The 23401-nt window shown below is 43.1% G+C and overlaps 1 protein-coding gene across 1 annotated transcript in view; it reads right to left on the reverse strand.

The window, feature by feature from the left end:
* Positions 1-20109, reverse strand: part of TNFAIP8 (TNF alpha induced protein 8) — a 122802-nt gene extending 102693 nt beyond the window's left edge. Inside the window, exon 1 of the mRNA XM_032625916.1 lies at positions 19947-20109. Coding sequence (XP_032481807.1) covers position 19947 — 1 coding nt within the window. The 5' untranslated portion in view covers positions 19948-20109. The remainder of the gene's footprint in view (positions 1-19946) is intronic.
* Between the last annotated feature and the right edge of the window lie 3292 nt (positions 20110-23401).

Here is a 23401-nt window from a genome sequence, read left to right on the forward strand (position 1 = left end):
TCTTTCTCATTACCTTTACTTCTGCTTGGAGTTGTCTTAATAGTGGGTATAGCTTGTTTGCTTTTTTAAATTATCAGGATAAGATCTCACCTCATCAGACAAGATCTTATGAGCCAGTTACTCATGTGAAGGGTGGTAACTGCCTGAACCACCCTAGAAAGATGCCTGCCTGTCTCTTCTTGAACATTCTTCAGGGATAACAGCTCCACAATTTCCAAGTTTAATCCCTGCAGGGGGAAAGAAACTCTGTCTAACCTGCTGTTAGTAGTGGATTTCAAGAACATGAAACTAAAATAATCTTTTAAATGAACGTAAAAATGATATTTGGGTAATCATAAAAATGAAGTCATTCATATTTCCTGAGAACACGGGGACAGAGATAACTTCTAGTGATGAACAAAACTTAGTTACTGCTCTCAGGAAAGATATCTAGTAGGGCGAAGACAGCTGCAAATTAAGCTGCAATGTCATAACTTATAATCAACATAAAGATAGGAAGACCAGAATGAGCTATTCACATTCTTAAGAGGAAGAGATTACTTTTGGACTTTTTTTCCTGGTAAAGAACAGAACCAGGAAAAGTTGCATCGAGGAGGCAACATTTGAACTGGATCCTGAAGGAAAATTTAAGTTTGTCCAGGAAAGAGAAGCAATGGGCATGCAGGAAAGGGGGATATAACCAGCAAAGATAAAAGCAGGGAAGATTGGTGTGTGTTCTGGAACAATGCACAATTTACGAACGGGAACCAAATGAAACATGCAGAAGAGCAGTGGGGATCAGACCTAGCCTTGAACATGGAGAGAAGGGTGAGGCAAATGAGCAAATATTGTTCTTTGGGGCCTGGGCAAGGAGTCTTGCATTTGCTGTTCTATTTAGTCCCAACAACTTGTTTTACAAGTAAGAAGACTGAGGCTCCAAGAAGTCACGTACAGTTTCCGAAAAGCACGCCCATCCCCTACATATCCCAGAGCTAGCATTATGCCCGGTGCCCAGCGGGTCCTTGACAAATACTGCCGAATACATGGATGACAAGTCAGCAGGCCCATGCGCTGCTGCTCTGCCATATTGCTCTTCCAGACTTGTTTCTGATAGACCTGGGGTGCCATTGACAATTTGAGGTTAGAGGACGCGTAATCTGAGACAGTGTGTTAAGAAGAGGAGGTGGGGGGGGTTACCTAAAGCTGGGAGACTAGTGTTTATAGACAACACCTTGCTTTGCTCAGTATGCTTTGTTTATATGGATTTTTCTAAGGAAGTATTAGACTGCCTCAAAAACTCAACTGAAATCTAAATTCTCTCCTTTTCCAAATGTATCTTTATTATGAAATTTAAGAATGATAGAAGGTATAAAATGAAAAGTTAACCTCCTTTCCCTTCTTCAAATCCAAAGTTTCACTATTAACAGTGTATTGTCCATTCTTTAAAAAAAAAAAAAAAAGCTTATGCACTCATAAACATAGAATATACATTTTTTTAAAACATAATGAGATCATTATTTTGCTTTTTGATTTAATCTGTCCTGGAGATCTTTCCATATCCATGCACAAAGACCAATCTTATTCTAAAGCTGCATAATGTTTCATCTCACGGAAGTACCGTAACGTATATAAGCTGTCGATGCATATTTAAGTTGTTTAAAGTTTTCATTTTGTTTATTCCTAAAAACAACACTGCAATGAACTCTTTGTCTCAGACCGAATTCACTCATGATTACACGTATCAGCTTCTTGGATAGTCACAGGTGGGATCTCTGGTGTAAGACATCATTTAGCAAATTTCCTAGGATGTTAGTATAGTTAGCAGTCACTTGTCTTATGAAGGGGAACACAAAGATAACCTAAAAATAAATCTACTCACAGGAGTATCTCACTTTGTAGTCCTAAAGCCTCCTGGAAAGACTCAGGGTCAGAGCTCTAGCTTCCCACCCTGAGCCCCTGGTATAGAATTCCTCATTCCACACTGGGGCAGGGTGGCATTCCTCCTTCCAGAGGAATCCAGAGCTCTACCCCTCCTGCTCTACCAGTGGCTTGGTTTCCACGCTTAAAATGGCAATGAAAAGTGCAGATGATAACAATCAACAATCAGAAGCGCAGAATTTTAGAGCTGTAAGGGATTAGAGATTATGTAGTCTACACCTTACATTCCTTAGATGTGGCAATTAAGACCCAGAGGGGTGACTGCCTCAGCAAAATCACCCAGCCAGTTGCCGCAAAGCACCCACTCACCTATCCAGAGCTTTTTCCATTACGTGGTACCAAATAACATCTGCATCTCCTGCTCAGTTATTTCAAAAACGTCATGTAAGCAAAATGGGTCTATAATATTTCCCTGGGTAGAAATAATAATGCTTAAAAAAAAATTCTGAGAACATATGTAGAGATAGCACGGATAGGAAGAAATTCTTAAAAACCTTATTTTAGATAGTTTTAACTCCTTCGTCCACCAAATTCACGACTAGAATGTCTAACAAGTGTCAATATTGACATATTTAAGCTTCACCTGCCTTCTCCTGCCCCTTGTGGAGGCATTAACAAGCAAGTGCTGCTAACACTGCTGACTTATTATCAGCAAGACATGCAGCTTTCAAGTTGTCTGCAGTTCTGACAATAGATTTTCAGATCTGGGACTATTCCAGGCTGTGAGACTCTGGAGCCATATTTCTATCACTCCCCACTCCCCCTCCCATTCATGCTGCACAGTCTAAATCAGTGATCTTGAATAGCTCTGAGAAAACTCTGTTCAAGATCTAAACATTATAGAGTTGTCAGCTCCACCATCCAACCTCCAGAGGCCAGCAAGGTTACTGAGCTTGGGCAAGACCCACAAGCTTCCTCAGTAAAGCCTGTGGGTTTTATTTTATATATATAATTTTTATCTTTTTATTGAAGTATAGGTAATTTACAATGTTTCAGGTGTACAGCAAAGTGATTCAGCTATACATATATCTATTCTTTTTCAGATTCTTTTCCATTATAGGCTATTACAAGATATCGAATAATATATTTCCCTGTGCTATACAGTAGGTCCTTGTTGAGCCTATGTTTCTTCATGAGGAAGTACAGCAATGTGGTTAAGAACCAAAGGATATGACTATCAGTTTTGCTTTTGGCCTTGGGTAAGGACTTAAACTCTCATGGTCTCAGTTTCCTCATCTTTAAGATGGGAATAATAATGATAGAACCTAGGATTTGGTAGAGGCTCAACATTTATTGAGCTTAGTATAATGCCTGGCACATAGTAAGTGCTCAATGAATACTGAGCCTCTACCACCACAGCTGGCTCACCAGGAGCCAACGAGAGGCAAAAGGCAAAAACATAGGCAGCTGGAAGTAGAAAAAGAAGAAAAAGCCATCTATCACAATGTTCTTGGCCCTGAGGTACTCAAGAAAAAAAGGAAAAAAAAAAAAAAGCACGGCCACAGGCCAAGACCTAAAAAGGACAGCCAGGGCAGGGACATCACAGGATTGTAGTGCAGGCCAGGCCTAAAATTGGGCAAGGTCATGCCCATATGATAGTGCTCCGAGAAGTGTGGGATACCAGAGGTCAAAGGTCACAAATGCAACAGATAAACAAAGTGCGTGACTGATCCAGGTAGTAAAGCAACAAGCAGAAGAGGCTTTGGCCAAAATGGCATGCGTGCCAGTCAACTGGAATTTACATTTCAAAACCTAAACAGTGTGTATGTTGAAGAAAGTGTATCAGGGATCACATCTGGGTGAGGGTTCCCAATATGATGTCCTGCCATGGGTTCTGGTGACCAAGAAGTTAAGGCGAAAAAGGTCAGCTAAGAAAGAAAAGGGCAGGCAGCAGCCCCAGCATCCTCAGAGAGGAGGGGGTCTGGGCCCCATATGCCAGGGGCCCGGGCCGTAACACCCACAAGGAGAAGTCAAAGTACTGACCACGCAGAGGGCAAGCAGGTGTGGAGACCAGGTTGGCATCTAGTGTGGAGCCAACACTCTGAGACAGGGCTTCCTAGTTTGCTCGTCTTGAAAAAGCAGTATCACGAGAACATGGTCTAACAACTTGACACGGTGAATATGGAGACAAGGTCCCACGGGTGCAGCGCCCACACACCTGCTCAGGGAAGAGCCTGCCTCTGTGAGCACAGCTGTGTCTGAGGCAAGGCCACGCCTGATTGGAGGAAAAGAGTCAAAGGGGCGGGGCAGTTCCTAACAGGCTAAAGGAAAGGAAAAAAACCCACATCCTTCCACTTCATTTATGTCATAAACAAGTATATATTTAGTGTTCTGTACACCTTACAAGGTACAGCTGAGGTTACAAAGATAAAAAACTACAGTTACTAAGAGCAAGTGGCTCATTCTAGGTTAACAGGAGAGAGAAATTATTTGGCACCAGGGTTGACCAAGTCATAAACTTGGATTTGGTTACATACAAGCTCACTACTCACTGTGCAGAAATGCTAGATAGATAGTAGATTGAAGGAAAAAGATGTATAGTGGATGCTCTCAAAAGCGAACTATAGAGGCTAAGAAAATTAGATTATCATCATTATCAGACTTTTGACAACAATACTTTGAAGAAAATGAAGTAACATATTTAAGATTCTCAAGGAAAGAAGATGTGAGCCAAGTATGTTCTATCCAACAAAACTGACCTTTAGTATAAAGGTCACAAAGTTTTATCAAGAAGTTAGGGGGAGGGCTTCCCTGGTGGCGCAGTGGTTAAGAATCCACCTGCCAATGCATGGGACCCGGGTTCGAGCCCTGGTCCAGGAAGATCCCACATGCCGCGGAGCAACTAAGCCCGTGCACTACAACTACTAGAGCCTGCACTCTAGAGCCCACGAGCCACAACTACTGAAGCCCTTGGGCCACAACTACTGAGCCTGCGCGCCTAGAGCCTGTGCTCCGCAACAAGAGAAGTCACGGTAATGAGAAGCCCATGCACCGCAACGAAGAGTAGCCCCCGCTCGCCACAACTAGAGAAAGCCCGCGCGCAGCAACGAAGACCCAACGCAGCCAAAAATAAATAAATAAATAAGGGGGAAAAAAGGAATTAGGGAATACTATTCCCATAAGCCCTACCTAAGGAATCCACTAGAGAAACAGCTTCAATCAAAATTTGTAGAGACAGTGATATGAGGACTGATGATAAGCATGACATATATAGTTACCTGTAGAAATAAGACTAAATGTGCATTGAATGGGAGATATTTTAGTATATAATGGCTATATGATCTGACAATGCAGATATAGTACAGCCATAAAAAAAATTGGGGAAGAATGAGTAGGGCATATGCCAAATAAATTATTTTTATTGTTTTCATTAATCATAGCTGATTACTTGGAGACTGGTGTATGTGTAATACAGGGTAATCAATGGGTAATTAAAAGATATTCTATCTCCCTTGGGACTAAAAAGCAAAGATTCTAAGTACGAAAGAAAGGAAATATAAACGTAACATAGAAGAAGTTAAACAAAACCCCATAGTCTCGAATTTGACTTGGAAATATCAACATGAACTCACAAAGTATTTTATCTTTATATGTGTACATATGTTTGTATGTAAATGTGTGTGTGTGTGTGTGTGTGTGTGTGTGTGAGTGAGTGTGTATTTTCTCAGCTCTGACCAATGAAACAGCCTAGAAACAACGACTACTGCAGTGAATGCACATCTCTAGTGCCTGGGTTATGGTCCTGAGACACCATTCTCATTAAAATAAACCAGGGATTCTTGAAGAAATGGTTGAATCCAGGTCTAGGCAGAAAATGTACAAGACAGGCCTGGATCACCTTAACACACCAGATAACACAGAAGCTAAGGTCATGTCAGAAGGACCTAGGAGCCAACATGAAGAAGCTCCCACTGGTCAAAGATGGGACGATCTGAGTCTTATTAAGTATATTTAATTCATGATCATACCAATTTAAAAAAACCATTGGTCACCTTCTGAGAATGACAGGAAACCAATTCTCGAAAACTGGGTAAATCAAAGGAAAGAACTGAGCGTTTACCTTGTTTTTTCTATGTGACCTGTACCACTGTGTAATCAAATAACAGATTGAAGGGAAGTCTACCTTTATAAAATTATTCTAGCTAATAAAGTAAAGCAAAATGGTAGAATTAGAATATCACTATTCTGCAATCTCCGATGAATTAATAGGTCTAGACATTGAGGATCAACAGCTTCTAAAGGCAAAAAAAAGAGTAGAAAAAACAGACGTTGTGTGCCTTCCAATGAAAGGATACAATAGCACCTGTAATCTGGCCAAAGGGATCAAACCTGAGTCTGATCAATCCTCTGGACCCAGATGCAGGAAATAGAGGGCAAAGGAACAACTTGAAATGTACCTGGGTGGGGGGGCGTGCATCTTTCTTGTTAATAAGACTGTGGAAACTCTACAGATCCAACAGCCCCCCCCAAAAAAAACTATTCTTTTAAATAATTAAAATGAGGGAGGATGTTAAGGAAATCCATAGATTAAAAGAGACTTAAAAGATACAAGTTTTTTTTAAAATGGGTAAGACTAAACTACAGTGTATCAGGCTGCTCACCTGGGTGATAAAACCATAAAGGGATGCAAGGAAGTGATTACTATAAAGGTCAGGATGGCATTTACTTTTGGAGTAAGGAAGGGTAATGTGATTAGGGAGGGTATGTGAAGGCACTTTTGGGGTAGCTAGCAAAGTTCTGTTTCTTGACCTGAGTGATGGTTATAAGAGTGTTTGCCTTATAATAATTCACTAAGGTGTGCATTGGTTATATGTGTGTTTTTTTGTTGTTGTTATTTGTATTTTATTTTACAATAAAAAAGTTTGAAGAAAAGTGTCAAGAAAATCTAACATTTTCTCACATCATATAAAAAAATAAACTCAAATTTGTAAAGGACGTAAGAGTGGAAACCATAAAACTCCTAGAAGAAAACACAGGTACTCTTTGACATAAATCGAAGCAATATTTTTTTGGATCTGTCTCCTAAGGCAAATGAAACAAAAGCAAAAAAATAAACAAATGGGGTCTAATTAAACTTAAAAGCTTTTACACAGCAAAGGAAACCATCTGCAAAACGAAAAGACAACCTACTGAATGGGAGAAAATATTTGCAAATGATGTGACCTATAAAGGGTTAATATCCAAATATGCAAACTGCTCATATAACTCAATATCAAAAAACCAAACAACCCAATAAAAAAATGGGCAGAAGACCTGAATAGACATTTGTCCAAAGGAGACACATGGATGGCCAATAGGCACATGAAAAGATGCTCGATATCACTAATCATCAGAGAAATGCAAATCAAAACCACAATGAGATATCACCTCACACCTGTCAGAATGGCCATCCTCAAAGAGACCACAAATACCAAATGTTGGCAAGAATGCAGCGAAAAGGAAACCCTCGTGCACTGTTATGGGAATGTAAGTTGGTGCAGCCACTATGGAAAACAGTTATGGAGGTTCCTCAAAAAACTAAAAATAGAACTACCATATGATGCAGCAATTCCACTCCTGGGCATATATCCAAAGAAATTGAAAACATTAATCCAAAACGATACAAGCACCCCAATGTTAATAGCAGCATCATTTACAGTAGCCAAGACATGGAAGCAACCTAAGGGCTCATGGACAGACCAATTGATAAAGAAGTGGTATATTAGCCATAAAAAAAGAAATTTTACCATTTGCAACAACATGGATGAACTGGAGGGTATTATGCTTAGTGAAATAAGTCAGACAGAGAAAGACAAATATTGTACGTTATCACTTACATGTGGAATCTAATAACACAAATGAATATAACAAAACATAGACTCACAGATATAGAGAACAAACTAGTGGTTACCACTGGGGAGAGGGAAGGGGGAGGGGCAAGACGAAGGGAGGGTGTTAAGAGGTACAACCTACTATGTACAAAATAAATAAGCTACAAGGATATATCATACAGCACAGGGAATATAGCTAATATTTTATAATAACTTTAAATGAAATATAATCTATAAAAATATTGAATCACTATGTTGTACATCTGAAACTAATATAATATTATAAATCAACTATACTTCAATTAAGAAAAAGCAATAAAGTAACATTTTCTTTTTTTTTTTAAGTTATAAAAAAAAGAATCGGGAATAAAGACACAGACCTACTAGAGAATTGACTTGAGGATATGGGGAGGGGGAAGGGTAAGCTGGGACAAAGTGAGAGAGTGGCATGGACATATATACACTACCAAACGTAAAATAGATAGCTAGTGGGAAGCAGCCGCGTAGCACAGGTAGATCAGCTCGGTGCTTTGTGTCCACCTAGAGCGGTGGGATAGGGAGGGTGGGAGGGAGGGAGACGCAAGAGGGAAGAGATATGGGAACATATGTGTATGTATAACTGATTCACTTTGTTATAAAGCAGAAACTAACACACCATTGTAAAGCAATTATACTCCAATAAAGATGTTTAAAAAAAAAAAGAATATGTGTTTCCAGATGTGCTTTAAAATAGTATCTGCTAGTTTTCAAATTAAAAATCCAATTGGAGTCTTCATCTAAATTGCATGGAACCACAATTTTAATTGCAGTCTTTACAATGTGGACTTTTCTGACCAGAAACATTGAATGGATTTTCAATTATTAAATTTAAAAAATGTCACTAAGTTAAAAAAAGAAAAGGAATCTAGGCGAGTCAGCACAATAAGAGCCAACTGATGGAAAACCCAGTAAGGCAATAGAGGAGGGGAAGGGGCCAAGCAGCCAATCAGCTGGGAGCCAGTATCTTATGAAGGACTTCTGTTTCAATGAACTGCTCATGGTGACAGGAAATGATTTCATCTATACTGTTTTAATGAAAATTTGCCTTATAACACTTCAAATCATTTTTAAAAGCTTATAGCAAATCATGTACTCCAAAATATCTCAAAGGTGTTCTTAATTCAAAATGACCTCTAGGATGCCTAACTGGAATTGCAAAGAGCTGTTGTGTGTTGATTTCTCACAGACATAAGATTAATCACTTGACTCAGAGTTGTAGCATTCAGCATACCAACCTAGGGCAGCTTTGAGTTCCCAGAATTAGACAAGAAACTTATACCCCTTACTCCCATACTCAGCTCCAGACTCGTTATTAGCAATAGTCGATTAAAAAACAAATGAACAGGAGCTTCCCTGGTGGCCCAGTGGTTGAGAGTCTGCCTGCCGATGCAGGGGACACGGGTTCATGCCCCGGTCCGGGAGGATCCCACATGCCACGGAGCGGCTGGGCCCGTGAGCCATGGCCGCTGAGCCTGCACATCCGGAGCCTGTGCTCCGCAACGGGACAGGCCACAGCAGTGAAAGGCCTGCGTACCGCAAAAAAATACCACACGCAAGATGTTATTACAACTTTAGCAACGTGAATTCAGGACTAAGAGAAGAAACACAGGCTCCCAATGTCTGCACTGCATTTTGGAACAGCATCTCCACTGCGTCCCTGTTATTAGAGTCACCAGATGAGAAGCACACCTAGCCCTGCTTCTGCTAAAGCCAATTCCCAGCTGCCCAAGCATTCTGCAGGGTGCAGTCTCTGCACAATGACCATCAGGAAGTTTTCCCAGCTTTTACTAAATTTGCCTCACACAAGATTCTATAACCTGAGGACAAATTTGCCATCACTCAGATTGGCACTCTTCTGTACAAGCCAGTAATGAAAGACACATTCCTCTGGGTTATTAAAATTGTCCAACTTCTTCCCAGTATGAAAAAGGATATAAATGTGATCTTCTCAATTTGGGAAGTACAGCTCCATTCATCTTGAACTTCCACATCCTTACTTTGAAATACATTTGTGAATCACGTCTGAAATAAACAGGACTTTTAGTACAATCTGCAGAGGGCAACGGTCTGTGAACAACAGACCCTAAGTGCCTGGATGTGGCCCCGCAGACTCAGTCTTAATCTGAACCTCTCAGAGGAGACTGTGGTGGCTTGTTGAAGGTCACCAGGTGAGTCAGTGTCAGCTGGGCACACTCTCAAGGTTCTTCTTTCTACTACTAAAAACACCAGAATGTCAATTATATCTCAATCTTAAAATATGAACAATAAAATGAGACATCAACTATGAGGTAGACTCTGACTGGTTGGAAAGATAACAGCTTTTGAGAGCTTACAGAAAATGAGGGAGTTTTTAGCAGTTTTGTTGAGGGGTAATATCCTGTAGCAGTTCAAAGCACAGGTATGGGATGAAGCTGAGCTGCCAGGGTGTGACTCCCAGCTCAGCCTGGCATCTATGGCAGGTTATTTAACCTCCCCAAGCCTCAGTTCCTCATCTGCAAATGCAGATTAACAACAATACCTTTCTCACAGATCTGTTAGGAAGATGAATTTAATAATGTGTATAAAGCATTTAGCACAGTGCCCGGCCCATCATAAGTACTCAAAAAGTGTTTGTCATGATTACTATTATTGGGGGTGTAAACATTTCCATAAAGATAAAGAACTCTCTATTTGATGAACATCTTCTGGGTTTCAATGCAGCATGCTGTCTCCAAAGTAAATACTGCTATTTTTAGAAACCCACAACATTAAAAAGTCACTACTAGTAGTAATTATGTTCATATATGTGGTTAACACCTTCCACATCTTTGTTTTTCTCCCAACTACTCATCATCGGCAGATAATTTTAATTCCAATAAAACCTGAGATTATTATTATCAGTAATAGTGATGGCTCAGCTAGACAGCTTCTAGAGCATGGGAGCCTGGGGCTGGTGCAGATATTATTTATCTGTCCAATAATCATGCCTCTTTCCCTTGTTCCCATTGGTACAGCCAACATCCCAAAGTAGAAGTTTTCCCTTAATGTCCATTACTTATTTTCACAGCTTCCCTTGCAGCTGTGACTCAGTTGTGGTCAGTGAGGCCTGAGGAGGCTTCAGGAAAGATTTATCCTCTGATGAAAAGAGATGGACAGGGAGGGGGAAGGGTAAGCTGTGACAAAGTGAGAGAGTGGCATGGAAATATATACACTACCTAATGTAAAACAGATAGCTAGTGGGAAGCAGCTGCATAGCACAGGGAGATCAGCTTGGTGCTTTGTGACCACCTAGAGGGGTGGGATAGGGAGGGTGGGAGGGAGATGCAAGAGGGAGGAGATATGGGGATATATGTATATGTATAGCTGATTCACTTTGTTATAAAGCAGAAACTAACACATCATTGTAAAGCATTTATACTCCAATAAAGATGTTAAAAAAAAAAGAAAAGAAAAGAGATGGACATTAAAAGAGAACAGATTTATTGCTGCTCTCTCTGCCCACCCCTCTCCCCACATCCACAAGCTCCTCCTGTCTTTGAATGAGTTTGGAGAAGCCTGTGATACCCACCGCAGAAGAAACTATTTTCTGTCTATGAGGTGGCAAGTCTGCAGAAAAAATAAGGTAACATATTAAGGATGGGAGAAGAGAAGGATGGAAAGAACCTGGTCCCTGATGACACTGTTTGAGGCACTGATTCAACTCTGGATTGGATCAACCCCAGACTCCCTTCACGTAAGATAATTTAATGTCTTTACTGTTCAAACCACTGGTAGCTGGGCATTCTCTTACCTGCAGCCTAAAGCATCCTAACTGTTATGGGCTGAATTGTGTCCCCCCCACTAAGAGAATTCATATGTTGGAGTCCTCACCTCCAGTAACTCAAAATGGGACTGTATTTGGAGATAGGGTCTTTAAAAAGGTGATTCAACTACAGTGAGGTTCTTCTGGTGTGCCCTAATGCAATCTGACTGGTACCCTTATAAGAAGAGATTTGGACACACAGACATGAGGGGCACATGTACAAAGGAGGCTGAGAGAATTTGTTGCCAGCAGCTCTGGGCTACAAGTAATATTAAAGGAAGTTCTTCAGGCTGAAGGATTAAAAAATACCTGATGGAAACGGATCTACACTAAAGAATGAAGAGCCTCAAGTAAGTGGATAAATATAAAAAACTTTTTCTCATGTTCTAATTTCTTCAAAAGATCATTGTTTAAAGTAAAAAATAATAACCATGATTTCTGAAGATTATATATGTAGACGTAAACCATATGATAATAACACAAAGGGTATTATTTGTAATACTCCTGCCCTTTTTTATGGCTGCGCTGCTCGGCTTTTGGAATCTTAGTTCCTGAATCAGGCCACCACAGTGAAAGTGCCCAGTCCTACTACTGGACTGTCAGGGAATTCCCCGTAATACCTTTACAAAAGAGATTGTTATAGATAGAATTCTGCCCCCTCCCCCTCAAATTCTTAGGCTGAAGCCCTAAACCCCAGTGTGACTAGAGATAGGGCCTTTTGAAAGATAATTAAAGTTAAATGAGGTCAAAAGGGTGGGGCCCTAATCTAATATGACTGCTGTCCTCATAAAAAGAAAGAGAGAGAGATACCACAGATGCATGCACACAGAGAAAAGACTATGTGAGGAAACAATGAGAAGGTGACCATCTGCAAACCTAGGAGAGAAGCCTCAGGAGAAGCCATACCTGTCAACACCTTGATCTTGGCCTTCCAGCCTCCAGAACTGTGAGAAATAAATTTCTATTGTTTAAGCCACCCAGTCTGTAGAATGTTGTTATGGCAGCCCTAGCAAACTGTTACAGTGATCTGGTATACTATCTGTTATCACGAATATACAAATACTAGGGCAACCATGAAAGGAAACAGAAAAGACTGACTGAAGGGTAAAATTTGGGGTGGACATGCTTGTAGGGAACTCAGAGACCAGGTATGCACCAGGAAGACTGTGGTGATTCATTCTCTGGCCTGTGGTTTGTCTCTGTAAGTCACTTCCCAACCTCCTCCACCTGCCCCTTTTCCCAAATTGTGAGGCTACAAGGCCCCTCGTGCGCTGGGCTCAGGAGCAGCAAACCTGGAGGATTGCTGGCTAGAGAGGAAGGCTGAGGCAAGACTCAAATCAGTCCATGCTTATACTTGTGGGTCCCTAGTCAAATATTTCAACCTAGAAGGAAAAAATAGTGGTTCTACTAAAACTAGGACTATGTATCATCAGTAGCAGACCATTATTATTCAATAATTTTCAAGGCCCCTATTAGAATGAGAAATTGAAAACTGACCAGAATTCAGAAGTAGGGAAGAAAGTCTCAAGTACTTACACAACTCAAAATGCAAAAAAAAAAAAAAAAAAAAGGAAGAGAAGGAAGAGGAAGTAGAGGACAAAGGGGGAGGAGGGGGAGGGGGAGGAAGTTACAGCAAGACAGCTTCAAAGAAAGCAGTCTATTGTCCATTTTCCTATCACCCACCATTTCAACATGAGAGGGGCATGGCACTCTCAGAACAGGATAGCTTCCTGGAGGTGTCAGGACCTCAGGACAGGGGAGTAGACCCAGGGAAGGGAAAACAGGCTACTTGGCAACTCAAGAGTCTTGGGTCTGGGGCTCCTCCCAACAGGTGCCACTCCTAGAAAAAGGGCGCCCATCCCATGTCAGTGATCTACAAAGCGACGTGAGGTGTCCTCAAGTCAGCAGCACACTAAAGGATGAGGTCAGCATTGCCAGTGATTCGAAATCTAGATTGTGAACAAATGAACACTGAGCAGACTCCCTGGTGTCTCTGCTTCGTGGCTTTCAATTCCTGATCTATTTGTGGGATGTCACTACTGGTTTTGGTTGTTATTTTTTGTTCTTGACCTGGTTGTTGGTCAACATTTTTTAACCCAGTGAGGACCTACTTGAAAAACCACTTTGTTATTTCCTAGGATGGGTACACAGGTGTTCATTTTGTGCACGTTCATGTTAATCTTCTTTAAACTTTAAAGTCACTCTGTACTTTCAAGAGATTTGCACTTTTCCACTGCCAAAAAAAAAAAGGAGGTGGGGAGACACCTACAGATACTGCCTGAATAATCTTTGCAGAACGAGACATTACAACTGATCTCCCAGGCTAGGGGTTTTCAGATCGCTGTGCATCAGTCACCAGGGGTGGGCATGGGGGGGCGGGGAGAGAATTGTTAGAAAGGCAGATTCCCTGGCCCGGCCTTGGAGATGCCACAGTAGGTGAACTATGGCCCCAGATGAGCCCTAAAATATAGCACGTTGGACAAGTTCAAAATTTCATTTGGGAGATCACCTCTGTGGCTGCCCAGATAATTGCATTCTCAAACCACAGGGCAGGAACCCGGGAGCCTCCTTATCGACACAGAGTCTCTCTCCTTGGCAAAAAGAGCGGCCGTTCTTTCAAGAACCTTCAGGTGTTCCAGGCCATAAAAGCAAAGGAGCAAAATGGCTAAGGATGTGCAACACAGAGACCATCACCGGATGCTCGGGGAGGGAGGGCTGAGCTCATCACCTCTCCCAGGTACACTCTGTGAGTCACCGGGGGGCCTATCTCTGCACCAAGGCAGAAAGAATTCCATCATTAAGTCTAGACTGCTCTGCCCTTCCAGGGCGGTGATAGTATTGAATCAAACACCAGCCACTTCCCAGTAAACTACCTCACCTTTTTAAAGAGAGAAGAAAGGGAGAAAAAGGGAGTTGTTTCCCAATTACAGAGGGGTGGAATCAGGTATTGGACTTCTTTCTTAAAGGTCTGAGTCATCAAAGATTGTTTTGAACTTTGCAACCTCTGGCCAACATTGTACCTGCAGTTTTTCTCAGAAGACGGTGGCATTTCCGTAGAACTCCCTACTCCAACATGTTCCGTAGAACATGTTGCATCTACATGTATGTGAGAGCCTGAGCACAACTCAAAAGGCCGAGATGGGAAAGGATGAGGACAGTGGGACTCCACCAGGACACACCACAACCTCTGTCTCCCTCACTTTGGTTGACAGTCATAAGGAACTCATTTTTTGAAATAAATAAAATAACAGCTGTGAGTGGAGAAGGCTTGAACTAAATGAATTTGGCCTGAAAGAATAAGAGCCAGGCTTAGAGAGGGTATTGGCCAGGTGGGCTGGTTCTTCCTTTTTGGCTCCTTTCAAATATTCATGAGTGTCCTGTGTGCCCTGCAGAGTGCTGTGTTCCCAGAAGAGCTTGCCCCAGTGGACAACCTTGAAGATAATGTCCCTGCCCTCTGCCCCTCGGAACTCTCACAACTCTTGAAGACATGCCAGCCCGAGTCCCTTTGCAACACCAAGGGCAGCTGAGACATAGCTTCCTGTCTGGCTTGGAAAACCTGGTTTCATATCCATTACCTGTTTTAAATAAGGGCCTCCATAGGCTAAAGGCCAACCCACTGCTCACAAATAAACTGTAACGGGCCTTTTAAAAGTGTCTCTCATGCATAGGGAGGGTTTACTGGATGCCATGGCTCTTCTGCTCAGACACATAAAACCCAGATGCCCTGCTCTGGCTCATTCTCTTTGGCAGTTGCAGCAGCGGCGGCAGCAGCAAGATTTCCCTATATAATCACGTGACCCTGCAGCTGGGAATAACTGAAATTGCGCTACATGCACCCCCTTCTCTGGGCTTCTCTGGCATCGTCAGAGGCAAAAAAAGGAAAGTTCATGCTAAAAGCACATGTGGTAACAGTCACCACTCTCCTTCTCTGCTCCACTATGGCCCAGTACAAACACCATCGTCTTGAAATGAGAGCAATTTGGCCAATCCAACAAAGTAGACCACTTGCTTCTGCACATTGGACACCAGGAGAGGAACATCCTGCCTTAATCCACACAACAATCCTATGATAGAAATACCATCCCCACTTTTTAGGTAAAGCAATAGGCTCAGAGAGCTGAAGTAGCTTATCCCAAGTCACACAGCTAGTGGTGGCTGAGATATGAACAGCTGATTCCAACAGTGTCACGTGACCCAACCACTTTTTGACTAAACTAAAAGTCATCTTCATTCCCAATGTTTAAGGAAATGACAAGAAGTGGAATTTTGGACTTAATTCCATTCTCTGTTATTAAAGAAACAAACCCCAATGTGCTTATAAGTCAGCTTGGGTTGTTCCAGGGGAGGCCCATTCCTGTGACCTCCCAGCCATTTTTTGTTTCTTTTTGTTGGGGAAGGTGGTTGCATGCCTAGCCCCTGGTCACCCTGAGCGAAATATCATCATGTTGGTCAATCACCCCTCTTGTTCTATATGAAAAAGCACAATCCGGGAATTCCCTGGCAGTCCAGTGGTTAGGACTCTGAGCTTTCACGGCGGAGGGCCCGGGTTCCATCCCTGGTTGGGGAACTAAGATCCCACAAGCCGCATGGGCGGCCAAAAAAACCTCCACAATCCTGGGAAAACAAACTTGCTGACGTCCATCCAGCTTTGCAGCTGGCTCTGCATCTTTGCTACCTTGGTTCTGAACCATAAACACTTTCTTCTAGAGAAAAAGCAACCTATCCCTAAAAGGATGGGTGGATGTTATTTGATTATTTTGGAGCATGTGACATTTTAAAACAAATTTCTCAGGTAACTTCCATGCTTGACATGCAAGGCCAAGAAAACCAAATCTTATGGAATCACGTTTATTGCAGTTATACCACTGGTGATTTGAAACAGACATCAGATGAAAGACGCTTATTCCAACTTCTTATTATTGAGAAATAAATATTTTGAAAATGATTCATCTACTGTTCTAAGGAATTGCCTTTACTTTCCTTTGTGAAACTCAGAAGAATTCTGAACCCATCTTTGCCATTATCAATTTATCTTCAGGGACTCGTTCTTACCAGCAAACATTTTCGTGCAAGTCACCGGTGCTCTTGGATCCCAGGCCTTGGTGCGAACATGAGAGGGCTGCACAGTACCACGTACACGGTAGGAGCTCAATAAATGCCCGCTGCGTGAATGAATGGTGCCCCTGCAAGCTGGACAGAGGGGATGCGCCTCCCAACTTGTATAACGGCCACCGTTGTAGTCTAAGACTCATGGGCCAAATGGTGCCTCTCACATTCTAGAATTATCTACCTCCTACTGTAGCTCACTTCCTTTTCTTAAGGCCAAAATATAGAATGCGAACTGACGTTCACTGGTTACTACTTGACCTCGTTTACATTTTGCAACAAGGTTCACTGATTTTTTTTTTTTTACCCTCAATGAACCATCTGTTTTTAGCTACTGGGAAGCCCCACTGAGGTACAAAAGTCTAGAAACTGCAGTTGGCTCAGACCCCAGGGCCAAAGTCATCAAAACCAGAGATGGGGGAGCAGGAAGTAAACTGCTTCTCACAGGGAAACATGAAGGTTGGGGTGTTAAAAGCTCCTTTTCGGTGTTTGTTGAATGCTGACTCTGTGCATTTGGTATTAAATGCAGGATGTGGGCAGCGTGAGGAGAGTTGAGGTGATCAAAGTTTATCTGGCACCACACGGTGCCTTCTCTTAAACTCTGCAGCAGAGCTGATTATCTCTGTGAATGCCAAACTGAGGAAAACTGTCCCATTTTTGTCCAGGTGGGCCCCTGTGCATGTCCCCAGTGCCCGAGTCAGTGCCCATGGTACTGGGGTTGCGCTAACGCTCCCTTCTCCCTCCGTGAGAAAACAGGTGGCCTTTATTTGTTATCACCCACCCTCCTCTGCCTTGTGGAGGTCATCCCATGGTCAAGCCCTCAATTTGTACCAGGCAAGAATGGAGGGGGTGGAGAATGGACTCTTCTGCATGGTGTGGAAGCAAAGTTCAATTCTGATTGAGGACGAAAGAAATCTCCAAGAAGGAAATGTGTTCATTCCAAGGGGCTGATCCAAGCAGACAAGGATTAACTGAATCAATTAACTATGAGGTCTCGCGAGTGCCCGGCACTGTGGCAGCCTCAGCTTCAAGGATCAGCTACCTGAAGCTCCCCAAGTCGTAAACCACCTAGAAATCCCCTCCTCCCCCAAACTGCATTTCCTAATGAGTACTGTTTGGATGCAATCATTTCTCTCCACACACCCTTTCCTCCAATTTCAACAGAATAAAAAATTGCAGAGAACAGTCCTCATAAAATACTCTGTTCCTGGCACTTGCAGTTTGTATGCTCACCCTCAGTTTCTGCCATTCTGTTGGACTCCCAGAACAGCCTGTCTGCAACACTCACAACACAGATGAAGACTATATCCAGCAATATAGTCAGAAACAGAAAATTAAGAGGCAACAAAGATAAGCAGATTTTCCAGCTCATGCCACCCCTTTCCTCATTGAATTTAAACACATTAGAACAAAAGGCACTACAGATTCAAGTCTCTCTTAAAGAAAAAAAATTTAAAGGAGCATCTGTGCAGGATCACTACAATTTGGCAGGAACTTTCTTATATTCGATAATTTATTAATGATTCTTAAATTAGCAGATAATCTAGATGGATATAATGGCTTAGAAGACCTACATCTGTTAATGCAAAGACCTTAATACCAAACATTCAATACCTAAGGTATTCATATTTTACAGGGAGGTAAATGGTAGTCCACTTCCCTAAACTTTATTTACTCAAATTACAGGTTAAAAACTCAAAAGCTGAGCAAGAAGTGGCAGAGACAAGTAATGTATATGAAGGGGAACTGGCATCCCCCGCCCCAAAAATCTACGAAAAAGCCAATTGTGTTACCAGCTAGAATATTAACAATAACTTGCTGACAACTCCCCATGACAGATCTAATTAGAAGGTGGCAATAAATGTTTCCAGGTGTTTAATTAAGTGTGATAATTATTTCTTTCCTTAAAGACAGATGGAGTCATATGTTTACATTTCAAAGCATAATGTTTCCTTAGTTAAAACACTGTGGAAACAATTTTGTGTAACACAAGATTCAAACCAGGATAAAAATATCTGCTGGGATAAGCGGCACTTAAAGTGATTTATCAGCTCTAACTTTCATATCAGCTCTAACTTTCACAATGGCAACTTAAAGCTTGCTCTGTTCTGGTTATTTCCTTTAACCACATAGTTTTGTCTCCCTTATGCCTCAATGAATAATTTCTACTCAACAGGTCATTTCCCTACCAGCATCTCCTAAATGAATTCTTATCAAGAAGGTGGGGAAATTTTATGGGTATCTCTACTTTCACAGCAAGAAGATAGCAAGAATAAACTGAGATACAGAATTCAGGGACCTCAGCAACCAGGGAATCATTTTATTGTTGGATTAAAGTACTGTACTGCTATCAATTAAATCTGCTTTTTAGGGCAGAAATACACCCTACATTGAGATAGTATTGGCCACCAATAAAAATAATTTATGCAAGGATGGAATTATCAGTCTTAAGTAACTCCAGGATTTCTTTGTTTCAACACTGAGCACTCAACTACTGTCTCCCTCCTCCCATGATTCTCTCAGGGTACTGCTCTTCCTACCTAGGGCTGTGTTTTATCAGTTGGCTTTAGCAATAGGGTGTCACTGAATCAATAAACATCTTTTAGGCGCCCAAACCCGGTTGGTCAGAGTGGTCTTGAACATGCCTATCAGCCACCCTGGGTCCGAGGGCGCTCATCAAGTGTTCTTGCATCAGGTTTTGAAGGCTGAGAGTCGAGAGGGCGCGCAAAGACACGGACGGACACACAAACACACACACAAACTTTCTTCCTCAAAGGAAGTCTCCACCGAACGATCTCAAGGCAAAACTCTAGTCCCTGCCCATTTTACAATGCAGGGTTGGATTACAATCTCAGGCTAGCATCTCGGTCTGCAATCTGGGGCATCCTGATAACCGGGCCAGTCCTTTCGACAGCAGGAGCTGTTACCAGGAGGGCGTGACACGTAGTGGGGGCCGCGTCTGCAGAAGGAAGCAAGGAATAGGGATGGGGCTCAGTGCAGGAGGTGGAAGTTAAGGGGTCAGCCCAAATCGGTAAGGGCCCCGAGCTGGAGGTCTCAGGTTGTCTCTGCGCTGCAGGAACTGAGTAAAACTCTGCGGAGATTTCGGAGCTGTGCGCGTCTGCACACACACGCACAAACACACACACTCGCTCACACGCACTCCCACCCACTCCCACCCACTCCAGAGACTCTCGGCGAGCTGAAAGCGCGCCCTCAGGAGCAGCCCACAGCCCAGCAGCCGGGGAAGCCCTGCGAGGGTGTGTGCGGAACCGGCGCGCCCAGGAGGCACTTACTCGGAAGAGGGGGCCCGGTGGCGCCGGGACGCCAAGAGGCGAGCTGGGAGATCTGACGGCGCGGAGCTGCCTAGACTCTTGAACGCTCGCGGGGCCCCGCGGACTCACGAGCAGAGCGCGGGCCAGAGACGGCGGGAGAAAGGGAGCCAGGGGCAAGGCAAAAGAAACGAGGGGCGGGGATAGGAGGAGGAGCTAAGGAGACGGGGGCGGGGCGAAAGGTGGAGTTAGGAGGCTGGGGGCGGAGCCGGCCAAGGAGGAGGAGCCGGGAGGTCGGGGGCGGAGCGTGCGGAGGAGGAGGAGCGGAGCAGCCGGGGAGGCAAGGTAGAGGAGGATCTAGCGGTCCAGGGCGGGGAGGGGAGGAGAACCCCAGCGGCCGTGACTGGGCAGACTGGGCCTGGCGTTGGGGGTCAGGAGTGGCCAGAGCTCCGGAGACCGCGGAGGAGAGCTGGACAGCTACCTGGGAGCTGGACTTGAGCTGCAAGGCAAGATTTTTGGGCGCGAGGAGCCAGGACAGGCTTGGGAGATATGCAAGGAAGACGTTACCTTTCGGGTCTCTCAGTTTCTTCAACTGTGAAAATGAGATACCAACCTCGTAGTGAGTTGAATCGGTTAAGTGAGCTCATGCCTGGCACCTAACAAGTACGCATGAATTTTATCATCTGTTATCTGTTGCCGTTATCATCCTCATCATCATTTTCCGTATAAGCCCCTAAATCCCGCCTGCTCTTAACGTTGTGTGTGTGTGTGTGTGTGTGTGTGTTTCAGCCTCTACTGGCCTCAAGTCTACCTGGCGATACCTGACGCGCTAGCGATTCCTAGTTTCCATTCGCGGGGGGTGCAGGGCTCCCTCTCAAAGTTAAAAGGCTCATTGGCTCCTGGGAAGCCAGACTGGTCTGAGGCACCCCCGTGGACTTCAGTGACTGCCCCTGCCCACGGAGCCGAAGGCTGGCTATTCATTGGAATGGGACCGAATCTGGGCCTTCCTTCTGGTGAAGAGCCCTGACCCGGGGTAGCCATTTTCAAGGGCGAAGGTGCTGGACCTTGGTAGGAGTGTGATGAATCCGTCCTCCATTAAGCACCTACTATATGGTAGTTCTGTGCAGAGGGCTGGGAATATGAATAATACTAGCAAAACTTAATATATGCAGGTCACTTATAATCCTCACAACAACTTATAAATGTAGCTCCTGTAGCTACTTTAAGTTTTACAAAGGGAAAGGGAGGCATAAGTGAAGTAAAATACCCTACCCAAAGTTACACATTTAGGAAGTGGCAGAGCGTGGTTGGGACACAGGAAAGTAAACACTTGTTAGGTGAAATAGACTAAAATCACAACACATTTGGGTTTAATGCCCAAAATAGGAATATACAGAAGATGTATACAGAAGACGTAAACATCTCTTAGAGATGTTTAAGACACTGTCCTGTGGTTATAGCTATGGGGAGGGGAGTGTCAGGAAGATTTTTCTGAAGGAGGTGATGTCTAAGCTCAATTTGGAAGAAGAAATGGGAGCTTCACAGCACCTATAGGTGGAGAAAGGACACAGTAAACATTTTTCAAGCATTCAGAAGGGTTAGGGAAGAAGTGGAGATTGGAATGAAGCTAAAACAATAGAAAAGGACCAAATCTAAGCGCGTTCTTCCAATAGGAGCTGAAGAACACTAATTTGACCCTTGTTTTGGAGAAAGTCAGAAGGATTTTAAGCATGGGAGACATGTCAAATGTTCTAGAAAGGTTAATCTGAAAACAGCATAGAGAATACCAGAGCCAGGAAACTTGATTTATGGAGTTATTGAAATAAGTCAGGTTGTGATACAGTGGTAGGCAGAATAAGAACTCCAGGAAAGATGTTCACACCAGAATCCCCAGAACCTGTGAATATGTTACCTTACATGGCAAAAGGGACTTGGCAGGTGTGATTAAGGTTAAAGATAATGAGATGGGGAGATTATCCTGGATTATTTGGGTGGATCTAATCTAATCATATGCTTCCCCTAAAGTGGAAGAATGAGTCAGAGATTCAAAGCATGAGAAGGGCTTGACCTGGGTCAGAAGCCAAGGAGGGTGGGTGGTCTCTAGAAGCTGGGAATGGACCTCAGTCAACAACAACAACAACAAAATGGGAATCTCAGTTCTACCACCATAAGGAAATGGATCCTCCCTTGGAGACTCCAGAAAGGAACTCAGGTCTACGGACACTTTGAGTTTATCCTGGTGAGACCCATACTGGACTTCTGACCTGTAGAACTGTAAAATAATAAATGTATGTTGTTTTAAACCCCTAAATTGCTGTTAATTTGTTGTGGCAGTAATAGGAAATAATTACAGATGCTGAATGCTTAAACTAAGTGGATGGAAAGAAGATGGATTCAAGGCTTAACACAGGCCCTGGAGACTAATGGGATGTGAGGGTTAAGGGAAAGAAAATAATCTAGGCCGCTTTATGGGGTTTCTGGATTGCCAGGCTCAGTCTTTGGTAGTGCCACGCAGTGCAGGGAGTAATAAAGTAATTAAAAAGGTTTGTACACTCCCAGGCCTCCCCTACTCCTCAAAATCATTAGAAATGATCCCTGAAAGCCCATGGGCAGTGATATTTGTCACCACGAACTGAGAGTCCTAATAATGGGTTTGCTCTGTGTAAGCTGGATACTTTGGACAAAGCACAAAGCCTTAATGAAACATGGCTTCTTCTACTGTGTGAGATAGGAGCCCCATCTGTATGACTGCTGGGAGAGTCAGCCAGGATGTCATGGTGTCTGTAACCTCAACCCCAGTAACTTTCACCATTGCTTCATTTCAGTCTCCCTTGTCTCAAGCTGCACCCTGGAGCAGCAATCTCCAGAGATATTTCTACCTTTATAGAAAAAGATTCTTTCATCTTTATCTCCATCATTCTACACCCCTACTGCAGCCTTTCATCCTTGGTCCTCACACTCTTTTTTTACCTCATGCAGACTTGCATTTCTCCCAGTTGGCTTCCTTTCCTACACAGCCTAACCCCAAGAGCCAATACCTTAGTCACTCACTGCTAGTGCCTCCTATTGCTTTACTACATTGTCCTTTCCTTCTACTACCTGGCAAATATTTTTAGCCATCCACATTATTCATAAGCTCTACTTAAGAAGCACCAAAAAGTGTAAAACCTGATGCTCTGCAGATTCATGAGGATTTTCTCCTGCATCATGGATGGTGTGTTCCATCTTTACCCCTTTCCTCAAGACATCTTTTGCACCCCTAACCCCTCCTGCTCTTGATATATAATCTCACCTCCTATTTCAAATAAAATATAGAGTGAACTTTTAAAAAAATTTAATTAATTAATTTATTTATGGCTGTGTTGGGTCTTCATTGCTGTGCACAGGCTTTCTCTAGTTGCGGTGCGCGGGGCCTACTCTTTGTTGTGGTGCGTGGGCTTCTTATTGCAGTGGCTTCTCTTGTTGCGGAGCACGGACTC

Source organism: Phocoena sinus, chromosome 3 (genome assembly GCF_008692025.1).
Source record: "Phocoena sinus isolate mPhoSin1 chromosome 3, mPhoSin1.pri, whole genome shotgun sequence".
Classification (NCBI taxonomy): Eukaryota; Metazoa; Chordata; class Mammalia; order Artiodactyla; family Phocoenidae; genus Phocoena; species Phocoena sinus.